The sequence below is a fragment of the Symphodus melops genome, assembly GCF_947650265.1.
Source record: "Symphodus melops genome assembly, chromosome: 11".
Lineage (NCBI taxonomy): Eukaryota > Metazoa > Chordata > Actinopteri > Labriformes > Labridae > Symphodus > Symphodus melops.
The window spans coordinates 533051-546874 of record NC_136701.1 but is presented as its reverse complement, the minus strand read 5'-3'; the positions used below and the strand labels follow the sequence as shown (position 1 = coordinate 546874).

At 46.3% G+C, this 13824-nt stretch overlaps 2 protein-coding genes across 3 annotated transcripts in view; both read left to right on the top strand.

Moving 5' to 3' along the window:
* The window catches only part of nup98 (nucleoporin 98 and 96 precursor), a 50578-nt gene that overhangs the window by 9032 nt on the left and 27722 nt on the right, over positions 1-13824 (top strand). The window lies entirely within an intron of this gene.
* LOC306831164 (odorant receptor 131-2-like) lies at positions 11371-13325 on the top strand. Its single transcript, XM_079355110.1, has one exon. It carries the CDS (start codon positions 12079-12081, stop codon positions 13051-13053), a length of 975 nt encoding a protein of 324 aa, XP_079211236.1. The 5' UTR covers positions 11371-12078; the 3' UTR covers positions 13054-13325.

The following is a 13824-nucleotide window of genomic DNA, read 5'->3' as shown; positions in this document are numbered from 1 at the left end:
TATAAGTTCAAATACCAACGTCTCTATGAAACATTTGGAGTCCTTGTTTCTAAAGTTTAGAACCGACTTTAATTGACCGAACTTCAATAACTCTGGGAAGTGTAAACACTTGTCAGTTGTTTTTCTGTTGCTGAAAATACTGAGCTGCCTCAGGGAGACTTCTGTCCCATCTGACCGAGACTCCTGATAACTCATTTAGTCACATTAAATATTCAACCCCTCAGTAAATCAAAACATATTGACATGATTAACGGTTCTTTTGGGTATTTAAAAATAAACCTAATTGTTACGGTACCTTTGTGGAACAATACACAAAACTTCTAAAGGAAATATTTATTTTCTGTCAGGAACTAAGATAGTTAGGTCAAACTTTTTCCAGTCTGCATTCTACAAGTTTTAGTTGTAATAATAATAATAAGAAGAATACATTTAATTTGAAGCGCCTTTCAGGTCACTCAAGGACACTGTACATTACATGAAAATACAGATTAATAAAGTGAACTAAAAGAAAGAAAAATAAATCAATCAATCAAACAAAACAGAAGTGGCGAAGTTGAGGGCAGATTATCATTAGATGGAGTATGCAGTTCTGAACAGGTAGGTTTTGTAAATAGACTTGAGCTTGTTTATTTCTTTTCCAGTCTTCTGATGTGTCAAAGTTCATTTACACTGCAGATCACACATTCACACATGGCAGAGGCTGCTGTGTGCAGAGTCCATCAGAAGTAAGGAATCCCATTCATACACATTCAGAGGTCACCGATGAAACAGCACAAGCTACTTTTAGTGAAGCGTCTTGCCCAAGGACACATCAGAAGTGGCTGCAGGAGCCGGGGATCAAACCCCCAACCTTTATGTTGAGAGATGACCGAGTCTGAGCCACAGCTGGAACTTTATGTGTTCTCAGAATCTAAACCTGGGATGTCTCAAAAAATCTATTCCCCTTATGTTATGGATGCAGTTGTCGTTGCGTGATAACCTCCATGCACGTGCAAATGCTGTCTCTGTAATTTCTCTCGCAACGGCTTCAGGCATTCTTTCATGGATTTCAACAGCAACTCAGAGAAATGTAAGAAAAAGACGTCTTCAACAGCTTGGCTGGTGAATCGGTTTGTGGTATGTATAAGATTGTAAAATAAGATTTCCTTATTTGTTATTGTCATAGCTGCACAACATGCTAACGAGCCATACTAAGAAAAAGTAAAACATTTCAAAGTTAGCTAGTGTTGGATCAACCATATTATTCACACAAGCAATGTTAAATAAACAAGTACCTTTATTATTTGTGTGTTGTGTGATCATCTGTATGCAGGTTTAATAGAATACCGTAAACACGTTTTATATTGTACATAGCTATTAACATGATTGTTACGCATTTGTCGCATTGTTTGTTGCATTTTATGTGAAGAAACAGCCAATAAACTTCCTGTTAATTCAGACTAATGATGTTAACTTATTTCCTTTTCTAGAATAGTCACACAAGATAATACGGCAAACTGGATCACAAAATACCCATCCTGCGTTTATGGTTGAATGCAGAGGACAACCTGAGGCAGGACTTTTGCCTCAGTAGAAGTGTTGTGGTTCTGCTGAGGCTCCAACAGAGGGAAAAGACCAGGACCAGGGTAATGAGCTGAAAGTCCTGAGCTATGTTTCTGACTGGATCATGGACTATCCTATAGAGTAAGCTGTCAAGGGTCTTCACTGACCAAAAGTCAATAGTCCAACACATCTCCATAAATTTGCTAACGAAACCCACCTAAAGTGAGCCAGCAAGCATTTGTCCAGCAAGCCCTGCATTCAACACTGTTGAGGGTGAAGTAGATTGCAGCCAAACCCTCTCTGCAGCAGCAAATGAAGAATTGAAACACAAACATGCAGGCAGTTTGTGATTCTAATGCAAGATTCATTATTGGCTACCACGTGTTGGTTCATGACACAAGCATCATGAAGAACAGCAGCTTTTACCAGGCAATATGGTACCCTCCTTTCGGGTACATCCTTCTGGGGAATATTTGCGCTCCCCATTTGGACACACCAATTTGGACACACCAATTTGTCCTCTGTACAGTCATTGTAATTTCATAAAAACAAAATATGGAGTAGAAAAACCAGCTGTGCTTCTATGGTTACTGACACATGACTAGTGCAAGGACAATGTGAACAAATCAGCCATCAAACAACAGGAACCTGTGTGATGCAGGAGTAAAAATGAGCGAGCTCTGACAGCTGTGTCTTAGCTGCTCTCAGCAACAACAGAAAGCAGGCCAACTCCTATTCCGTGGGAGAAAGCTAACGTTTACTCATGTGTTAGGAAGTTTTTTCTGCTTAGGGTTTCACCTTACTATGATTGTACTTTTGCAACACATCCATCACTAAATGATATTGCCACCGAAACTCACCTACTCTATGTGCTGTCATTGGCTAGTATAAACACACCAGCTCCCCACCAAAAAATGTCCCAAGTCAACCACAACAACCCAAAACATGAAAGCCCAGTCAGAGGGCAGTGACATGACAGTGCCATGCCCACTTTCCATAACTACCCACTTTCACCAGCTGTTTAACTGCTGGTGAACTGTTTCTACAGTTTAACTACAGTTTCTACAGTTGTAGAAACTGTTTCTAACTGTTCCTACAGTGCCATCAGCAAATCTAAGGTTGAGGGTACGACAGGCACCATGGTGCCAACTTCTTACAGCCTCTTTCACAATGAAGGCTCAGAACATGGTTTGGTCAGATTCCATGTACCCAACCTCCCCAAAGATACCCCAAACTAGATATTCTTCCTGAGGTGTAAGTTCAGGACCTTACAGGTAGGAGCCTGGAGTATAAAAACACAAGTCAATTTGGCTTAGGGTGTCCTAGTACCTGGAACATTTCTGAACGACTCTTTGCATAAAATTGGTGTTTGTTATGGCCAATCATTGACTAACAAAAGTCTAATAACCAAAAAAACCCTCTTAGAAAAAGAACAGGCTGGCCGCAGAAAAATCACATAAGTCAAGCAGTTCAAGTATTGTACAATATATGCTTGAAGTTGGATTGTAGGTGTGCTTCCCTTAAAACACATTAATCCAAACTGTCTGTTATTGTGTATAGTTAAGGTCATTGAACAAGTTTCTGAAGGTCAGGCACAAACGTTGATGGCATCATCTCTCATGAGCTTCTAAACCATGTCAACAAGAAGGTGTTGCATGGATCGAAGCTTATAGATAGATAGATAGATAGATAGATAGATAGATAGATAGATAGATAGATAGATAGATAGATAGATAGATAGATAGATAGATAGATAGATAGATAGATAGATAGATAGATAGATAGATGTGAAAGATAGATGTGAGAGAAATTCAAGTATGACTGGCCAAACAACTCTGCAGACCCAGAGTCCCATCCAGCAGTTCAGATTTCCCAAACATGATTTCTATTTTGTTTTTGTTTAGAGTCAGGAAGTTTAATTCCATCCAGGATTTGACATCTTTCAAGCAATTTAGCCTGTCATTCCAGGAGGTTGTATTAGATTTCAAAGGAAGATAGACTTGCAAGTCCTCTGCAAAGCAATGGAAAGAAATATTGTGATTTTCAAATATGGACCCCAAGGTAAGCAAGTACAAAGAAAAAAGAATGGGGCCTAAAATGGAGCCCTGAGGGACCCCGCAGGCTAGTGGGGCCTCAGCAGAGAAGTATTGGCCTGATTGAACAGAGAATGTCCTCTCTGAGAGGTATGATCTGAACCAATTCAGGACATCACTTTAAATGCCAACACACTGTTCAAGGCGAGATAAAAGAATCTGGTGATCAACTGTATCAAATGCAGCAGTCTAGTCTAACAGCACCAGCACAGCAGAGTTCCCAGAATCAACAGTTAAAACAAGGTTATTGAATGCTCTTAAAGGTGCGGTTTCAGTGCTGTGGTATGATTTAAAACCAGACGGAAACTTTTCTAAAATGTCATTACGATCAAGGTGCAACTTAAGCTGCTCTCAAACCACTTTCTCTAGGACTTTGGACAGGAAAGGAAGCTTAGAGATGGGTCTGAAGCTGGAGAGAGCAGAAGGGTCAAAGTTGTGTTTTTTGATGATAGGCTGTACTACAGCATGTTTAAAAGCCTGTTGGAACACAGCCTGTGGCAAGAGAGTTGTTTATCAGAGTTAAAAATAAAGGACCCAACAGTGTTAAAAACGTTTTTCAATAGTCTGGGAGGAATGCTGTCTAAAGGGTATTTTAAGGGTCTTGTTTGTTGGACCACCTTAGATAGCCCAGAAAGTGACACGAGCTCAAACTGCTCGAAGATAGCTGAGCATGCAGGATATACAGCTGGATCTGAGGTGAAGGGGGAGAAGGTGAAGACCTGATGGCAGAAACTTTATCAATAAAATATACAAGAAATCTGTCACATAGAGTGGGTGATGGCACAACACAAGGAGAGTTACATGGATTTAAAAGACGGTTTAAAGTGTTAAAAAGGACATGGGACTCGTGGCTGTTATTGGACACTGCATTAGTAATAAAAAGTGTTTTTGCAAATTTAACAGCTCTCTGGTACTTAGATAAGCAGTCTCTTTAAATCCCAAAGGGGGATGTCCCAACAGCCAGAAGCTGTGTCCAGGGATCAGGTCGCTGAGGCCCCCGCCTTTGACTGCCGCAAATCCACACTGCACCCGACCCCTACGGTCTCCACTGTGGGTGTTGAGTCCGTAGGAGGCTGGCCAGCGTCGCCCGTTTGGCCCCACACGCAATGGACTGGCCACCAGGCACTTTACTACGGGCCCTAACCCCAGGCCTGACTCCAGGGTGGGACCCTGGCTGCGCCATTCCGGTTTTTCCACCATTTCTTGCAATGACAGCTTGACAGCAACGTCTCATGCTCCTACCTAGCCTCGTGATGTTGTTCTGAGGCAATGTGTTCCACTCCTCCACAAAGTGCTACACGCAATTCTGCCAGGTCATGTTGGGGTACAAGCATCCAGTCACTGCTTCAGCTGGTCCCAGACGTGCTCTGTTTTGTTCAGGTCAGGGGAAATTGCTGGCCATACCATATGAGTATATTCTGGTATGAGTAAGGGCATTAGTGGATGAGACAAGATCAAGCAGGGTGGCAAGCATGAGACCACATGGGGCTTGGATGAGATGGGAGGGTGCAATGGAGCACAAGCTCACTTGGACTGACTGTGTTGAAGGACAAGCTAAGTGGACTGATAGAGCAGGGTGACTTTGCAAGATGCAGCCAGTAGGTGGAAGCGTTGCACCCCCTGCAGTGATTTTGCTGTTTCAGGACTTTTTGACAATCAGTTGCAATGAGGAGAGGAGTGCTGTAGCAGAGGCTGTCGTTTCTGTGGACAATTTTTAATTGTTTGCTGTGCCGTGTGGGATTTCTTGAGACTGTGTACGTTTATATACGAGTAAGTTGACATTCTAGCTGTTTCTAAGTTGACCTTGCCTTGTTATTGAGATTGATTATTGGACAAATTCATGAATAAACACAAATCACTTACTGATAGTGAATATGGATCCCGTCCAGACCATTCAGAACAGAAATGTCTCAATTAATAAAGTGGTTTGATTTAAATAAATGATCATTAAATTTAAATAGAGAAACACTCAATGAACCTGCTGCACCACAGTCTGGTACGGAAGCTGCACTGTCTTGGACCGTAAGGCGCTGCAACGGCTGGTAAAAACCGCCCAGCGCGGGGTCGCCGGTGGCGCAGCGGCAGTGTGCGCAACCCCACGTATTGAGGCTCAGTCCTTGCGCGCGGGCAGCCCGGGTTCGCGTCCGGCCTGTGGCCCATTTCCCGCATGTCTCTCCCCCCTTTCCGACTCTATCCATTTTCCTCCCTCTATCATTAAAGGCAAAAGGCCAAAAACAAATCTTTAAAAAAAAAAAAAAAAAACGCCCAGCGCATCACAAGATGCCCACTCCCCGCCATCGAAGATATTCAATGGACACGCTGTCTGCGACGAGCTCGCAGCATCCTTTAAGACTCCTCCTACCCCGCCCAAAGAGTGTTTTTCCTCCTGCCTTCCGGAAGGCGTTTCAGAACCAGCAGACTGAAGAACAACTTTTTCCCCAGAGCTGTCTCTCTCCTGAACTCTTCAACCTGAACCCTGAACTTTGTTGCCCTGCCGAACTCCGCCCCCTGCTGACCCCACTGCCCGTGGACATCACCTCTCACCCATCCTCTCCCCACCAGTCTGGTTGATTAAGCCCAGCCCAGGGCAAAGAGGTGCTGCAGGAAGGCCAGAATCCAGAGTCTTTTTAGGCCAAGGGAGACCAAATGTTCCCGTTCAATAGCCACATATGAAGCCTCAGTGTTTGGGGCTCTGGGTGCCATATTCTGCCTCACATCTGGGACGGCATATCCCGTCAGACTTTCAGACACCATGGACAGCCCCCCAGCATCTCATCGAACCCGGCAATCCACGGCCCGTCTGTGGCCAATATGGTGCCACCAGGAACACCCAGCAATCTCTCTTGTCTGAGGAAAACTTGCAGAAGAGGGAGTGGAGGCTCTGAGAGGCTCCGGTTGTCAGTCCTCAGTGTGGGCGTCCCCCCAGTCCTAAACCGAATGCCCCTTTTTCGTAGAGGAAAGAGAGTGGCATCCATACTTTATTTCATATATGCCCTGAGGGGAAATGTTGGTTTACACTCTGTTCACGTTATTATTATTGAGAGACATGCTTTTCACTCAGGCCTGAATAACACACATGTGAACATGTATTAATGGAGAGTGCGGTGGCAGCCCACATTAGATGCCCCCTGGACTGGTGGGCCAACCCAACCCTGATTGAGCTACTGCCGCCCCACATTTTGTAAAAGTGTGTGGAGACAGGGACAACCCAAAGGGGAGGCCATTGGCAAGCTTGTGGAACAGCCCATGATCTGGATTAATGGGGACATGAAAACAGGCAACGCAAAGGTCCTAAAAACTGTAAAACTGAGCAATACAGATAAGAAATTGATCACTTTCTGTTTACTTAAAGTGAAACATACAATAACCATTTTTGGAAATCAATGAATAGACCAAGCCTATAGAACTGGCTCGAGGAATTATCACACAGTCTTTCCTTAGATAAACTCTCTATGATCATTAAAGGAAAATATTATAAGTTTATGAAAATATGGGTTTATTTTATGGACTTTATTTAGAGGAAAAGTTTGTGAATGCCTGTTTGACTTGATTAATATCATTTATGTGTTTTTTTTTCTTTCCTTATTATATTGTTGTCCGTAAGGAGTCTTAACTTTATTTCAAAATGATTTGATGTATTGCCCTGTCAAAGCCTGGTATAGGACCTTGTCTTGAATGTTCTTAAGTGCACCTTAATTGTTGGTTTGTCTGGATGACTGTGTATTTTATTGTTATCTTGCAAGTGTAATATTGAAAATCTCATTTAACACACTTCCATCCATCCATCCATCCATTTTCTGCCGCTTATTCGGGGCCGGGTCACGGGGGCAGCAGTCTAAGCAGAGACACCCAGACTTCCCTCACCCCAGACACCTCCTCCAGCTCTTCCAGTGGGACCCCAAGGCGTTCCCAAGCCAGCCGAGAGACATAGTCTCTCCAGCGTGTCCTGGGTCTACCCCGAGGCCTCCTCCCGGAGGCACATGCCCGGAACCTCCCTAGGAAGGCGTCCAGGGGGCATCCGGACCAGATGCCCGAACCACCTCAACTGACTCCTCTCAATGTGAAGGAGTAACGGCTCTACTCCGAGCTCCTCCCTAGTGACCGAGCTCCTCACCCTATCTCTAAGGGTGCGCCCAGCCACCCTACGGAGGAAGCCCATTTCGGCCGCTTGTATCCGAGATCTCGTTCTTTCGGTCATGACCCAAAGCTCATGACCATAGGTGAGGGTAGGAATGAAGATCGACCGGTAAATCGAGAGCTTCGCCTTTCGGCTTAGCTCCTTCTTCACCACGACAGACCGATACTGCGACCGCATGACTGCAGATGCCGCACCGATCCGTCTGTCGATCTCACGCTCCATCTTCCCCCCACTCGTGAACAAGATCCCAAGATACTTAAACTCCTCCACCTGGGGCAAGGACTCCCCACCGACCCGAAGAGGGCAAACCACCTTTTTCCGGTCGAGAACCATGGCCTCAGATTTAGAGGTGCTGATCCTCATCCCAGCCGCCTCACACTCGGTAGCGAACCGCCCCAGTGCGCGCTGGAGGTCCGGGTTCGATGGAGCCAACAAGACCACATCATCTGCAAAAAGCAGAGACGGGATCCTGTGGTCCCCGAACCGGACCCCCTCCGGCCCCTGGCTGCGCCTAGAAATTCTGTCCATAAAAGTAATGAACAGAACCGGTGACAAAGGGCAGCCCTGCCGGAGGCCAACGCGCACCGGGAACAGGTCCGACTTACTGCCGGCAATGCGAACCATACTCCTGCTCCGGTCGTACAAGGACCGGGCCGCCCTTAGCAAAGGGCCCCGAACCCCATACTCCCGGAGCACCCCCCACAGGGTGCCGCGAGGGACACGGTCAAATGCCTTCTCCAGATCCACAAAGCACATGTGGACTGGTTGGGCAAACTCCCATGAACCCTCGAGCACCCACTGGAGAGTGTAGAGCTGGTCCAGTGTTCCACGGCCAGGACGAAAACCGCATTGTTCCTCTTGAATCCGAGGTTCGACAATCAGCCGGATCCTCCTCTCCAGAACCCTGGAATAGACTTTCCCAGGGAGGCTGAGGAGTATGATTCCCCTGTAGTTGGAACACACCCTCCGGTCCCCCTTCTTGAAAAGAGGGACCACCACCCTGGTCTGCCAGTCCAGAGGCACTGTCCCCGACCTCCACACGATGTTACAGAGACGTGTCAACCATGACAGCCCCTGCACATCCAGAGACTTAAGATACTCAGGGCGAATCTCATCCACCCCCGGAGCCTTGCCACCAAGGAGCTTGCCAACTACCTCGGTGACTTCGGCTTGGGTGATGGACGAGTCTACCTCTGAGAACTCAGCCTCTGCTCCCTCGGTGGAAGACGTGAAGGTGGGATTGAGGAGATCCTCGAAGTATTCCTTCCACCGTCCGACTACATCCCCAGTTGAGGTCAGCAGCTCCCCACCTCCACTGTAAACAGTGTTGGTGAAGCACTGCTTCCCCCTCCTGAGGCGACAGACGGTTTGCCAGAATTTCCTCGAGGCCGACCAAAAGTCCTCCTCCATGGCCTCCCCGAACTCCTCCCAGGCCCGAGTTTTTGCCTTCACGACCGCCCGGGCTGCGGAACGCCTGGCCTGCCGGTACCCGTCAGCTGCCTCAGGAGTCCTATGCGCTAGCAACGCCCGATAGGACTCCTTCTTCAGCTTGACGGCCTCCCTTACTTCCGGTGTCCACCACCGGGTTCGGGGATTGCCGCCACGACAGGCACCAGAGACCCAGCGACCACAGCTCAGAGCAGCTGCTTTGACAATGGAGGTGGAGAACATGGTCCACTCGGACTCAATGCCCCCAGCCTCCCCCGGGATCTGTGAAAAGCTCGTCCGGAAGTGGGAGTTGAAGACCTCGCTAACAGAGGGTTCAGCCAGACGTTCCCAGCAGACCCTCACTACACGTTTGGGCCTGCCGAGTCTGACCGGCTTCCTCCCCTGCCAGTGCATCCAACTCACCACCAGGTGGTGATCAGTTGACAGCTCAGCCCCTCTGTTCACCCGAGTGTCCGAGACACAAGGCCGAAGGTCAGATGACACGACCACAAAGTCTATCATTGACCTCCGGCCTCGGGAGTCCTGGTGCCACGTGCACTTATGGACATCCCTGTGCTCGAACATGGTGTTCGTTATGGACAAACTGTGACTAGCACAGAAGTCCAATAACAGAACACCACTCTGGTTCAGATCAGGAAGGCCACGTTAGCATTGAAGTCCCCCAGTAGAACAATGGGGTCCCCAGTCGGAGCACCGTCCAGCACCCCTCCCAGGGACTTCAAGAAGGCCGGGTACTCCACACTGCTGTTCGGGCCGTAGGCCGAGACGACAGTGAGAGACCTGTCCCCTACCCGAAGGCGCAGGGAAACAACCCTCTCGTTCACCGGCGTGAACTCCAACACCTGGCGGCTGAGCTGTGGGGCTAAGAGCAAGCCCACACCAGCCCGCCGCCTCTCACCGCGGGCAATTCCAGAGAAGTAGAGAGTCCAGCCCCTCTCGAGGAGCTGGGTTCCAGAGCCCAAGCAGTGCGTGGAGGTGAGCCCGACTATATCTAGCCGGTACCTCTCAACCTCCTGCACAAGCTCAGGCTCCTTCCCCCCCAGTGAGGTGACGTTCCACGTCCCAAACGCCAGAAGCTGCGTCCGGGTATCGGGTCACCGAGGCCCCCGCTGTCGACTGCCGCCCGATCCACATTGCACCCGACCCCTACGGCTTCCTCTGCGGGTGGTGAGTCCACAGGAGGACGGGCCCGCGTCATCCTTTCGGGCTGAGCCCAGCCGGGCCCCACGGGCAAAAGCCCGGCCACCAGGCGCTCTCCTGCGGGCCCCAACCCCAGGCCTGGCTCCAGGGTGGGGCCCCGGCTCCGCCATGCCGGGCGACGTCACAGTCCTTGGTCTTAATCCTGTCATAGGGCTGTTGTGAACTGCTTTTGGTCTGACTCGTCACCTAGGACCTGTTTGCCTTGGGTGACCCTGCTGGGGGCTCAAAGCCCCCGACAACATAGCTCCTAGGGTCATTCGGGTGCTCAAACTCCCCCACCACGATAAGGTAGCAGTTCAGGGGGGAGTTTTTTTAACACACTTGTTTAAATTTTTTTTACCGATGATGTGACTGTGCCTTGGACATTCACTGTTGATTCAAACATGAAAACATGGCAAACCAAGGAGGTTCACGTTCTGCTCAAGAGCTAAGACGCAGCCTTCAAAGCAGGCCTAAACACAGTCCTGACCTGACAAGACATGAACTCCACGAAACCTGTGAAGGAGTGATGTGACATCTGGCACTCTAACGTAAACAGCAGATCTTTCACATCCATGTGTTTGCGAGTTGGGGTTCCCATGGATTGGACTTCTTTTTCCAGCACACAAACAAATAGAAATCCCACCGATGCACAATGAGATAGAGATCCTGACAGGCCAGCTTTCACTTCCCATGTGCATGAATGAGCCTTATTGACCATGACCTTGTTGCTGGTATAATGGTTTTACTCTTGTGGACCGTTTTTTTGGCTTTTGGTAGGCACTGACCACTGCAGACTTTCACAAGAGTTGCAGATTGATGATGCTCTGACCCACTTGTCTAGCCATCTATCCATCCATTAACTAAAATGGAGCCTATACCAGCCGTCAATAGGCGAGAGGAAGTGTACAACATGGACTTTTTCGCCAGTCAATCAAAGGGCTGACATACAGAGACCGCTGTGGGAGGAAGCTCGAGTAGCCAGAGGAATCCACACTCTTTCAGTGGGAGTTTGTGCAAAGTCCTCAAAGAAAGGCCACCGATTGGGATTGGAACCAAGAGCCTTCTCGCTGTAGGGCACCAGCGCATCATATTTTGGCCCTTGTCAAAGTCGCACACATTCTTAAACTTGCCTGTTTCTCCTGCTCCTAAACACCAACAAAGGTTTTATTGCTACCTATATGCAACCCACTGTGATTGGTGCCAGTGTAACAAGATAATATTTGTCATTTCTCTTTGGGTTGATACATTACGGCTTATTGTTTTATGTAATGTAGTGATGGCCGTATAAAACAATATTACTAAATAAACAAAAACCAGAACTAATGTTAATAGACTGGCTAATCCTTTGCTATTCTTCTATAGGCAGGATAAAATTCATCAGGGCCTTGTAAAATGACCAAAGGGAGATTGCGTCATCTATGCTGCAGCTGCTTACCATGTGATGGTGTCACATGAATATTGAAGAGTCAGACTTCATAAACAGTATGACAGGGCTCACATCTCTGCCGACCAGTTCTGCTCTTAAGCATGGACGCTAACCTGCTGATATCATTTCCATGAGAAAGGATTTTCTAGGTTTGAGGTTTGCCTCTTCGATTGACAAACATCTAGGATTAAGTTGGATCTTTGTTTTGGAGAAAATAATTGTTTAGTTATTGTTTTATTGTTGCATAAATGTCTGAATTGCTTCCCAGAATGTCTAATCTTAATCTGTCCCAGACCAACATCACCACTGAACAGTATCTGGGACTCATGGAAAGACTGTTCCTCTCCATTTCCACAACAGTACCATGCTGTGTGTTTCTCTTCATTAATTTTAGCATGTTGTTCATCTTAAGGAGTAAAACTGTCTTTTGTGAAACCTCTCGTTACATTCTGCTGTATAACCTCCTTTTTGCAGATACTGTTCTGCTGTTACTGAGTCAAATAATGTTCTTACTGTCTACTTCTAGAATACTGCTGACATACCCTGTGTGTGGTTTTCTTAACATGCTTGCTGCTCTCACAAACGAAATCTCTCCTCTCACACTGGTGGTGATGTCTCTGGAGAGGTATATAGCTGTGTGCTATCCACTGAGGCATGCTTCCATCATCACCATCAGAACCACGGTGGTGGCTATTATTGTGGTTTGGGCCATCAGTTCACTAAATGTCCTCATTCGAGTTATTTTGCTGTTACAGTTTCCATTCAGAGACCTGCAGAGCCTGCAGATGACAGACTTTTGTAGTGGACGTTTGCTGTTGATCGTTCCAATGCTTGATTATTTTGACAAAGCGTACACTTCGTTTGTGTTTGTGTCTGCTGGATTGACAGTCATTTCCTCTTATATTGGTGTGATGCTTGCAGCCAGGTCGGCCTCCACTGTCAAAGCTTCAGCCCGTAAGACTCGTAACACACTGCTGCTGCATATGATGCAGCTGGTGCTGACTCTTTCCTCTACCGTACAACACCCCCTGCTCATAGCTATCTCAAAATTTGTAACAAGGATTGTTGTTGTTCGCATTTACATATTTTTTTACGTTTGTGTTTTTATCTTCCCCAGATGTCTGACTTCTCTTATTTATGGCATCAGAGACCAGAAAATCAGGCCTCTCCTCACTTATTATCTCTGCTGTCGACTTAAGCTCAACCATGTCAGCCGAGGCTGAGAAGTGGATCATACCTGATGATCATGATCATTCTTTTTAAGAGGGCTCTTTATAGGTCCCAGAATATGGCTGTATTGATTAAGGAAGACAGAAAACACCCAAAAAAGTCCTTAACAAATGCAAACTGGGAATGTTGGTTCAAGGCCTGTGACTCAAACCATGTCTGCCTTTCAGTATGTTGTGATGCTTACTCTACAATTTGTTTTTTTCAGAAACATAAGCATGCTGTTAATGATGGTCATAAAGAAGTACTTAAAGTCGCTGATCTTGTATATATATATATATATATATATATATATATATATATATAAACAACTTTTAAGTATGTATATTCAGGGGGTACAAGAATGAAGATTGTCTATAATTATACATTTTTGTATTTGTTTGTGTATATATGTATATTATGTATATAAATGTATTTTACAGATGTATTGCTTATTTAATCGTAAATTAAAGATTAAATTAGAGGAAGCCTTTGTTCAATTATTAACTAAAGATTAATGGAGAGGGGATGGGATTATATAAATTCACACTTAACCTTTATTAGATGATAGATAGATGTTTTAATGTTTCATAGTCTTGTGTTTACTTTAGTCTTGAGTGTGTTTCCCTGTGTCCTCCTATGTCGCCTGTTAGTTTATTTCCTGTCTTGTGTTTTAAGTCTAGTCTTTCAATTCAATTCAATTCAATTCAAAAAAACTTTATTTGTCCCCAGGGGGCAATTCAGGGCAATTGGTGTTTCCTGTTTGATTATGTGTATCTGGTTTTGGT

Coding starts and splice junctions, on each gene's coding strand:
- LOC306831164 (XM_079355110.1), top strand. CDS start 12,079: ATGTCTGAATTGCTTCCCAGAATGTCTAATCTTAATCTGTCCCAGACC.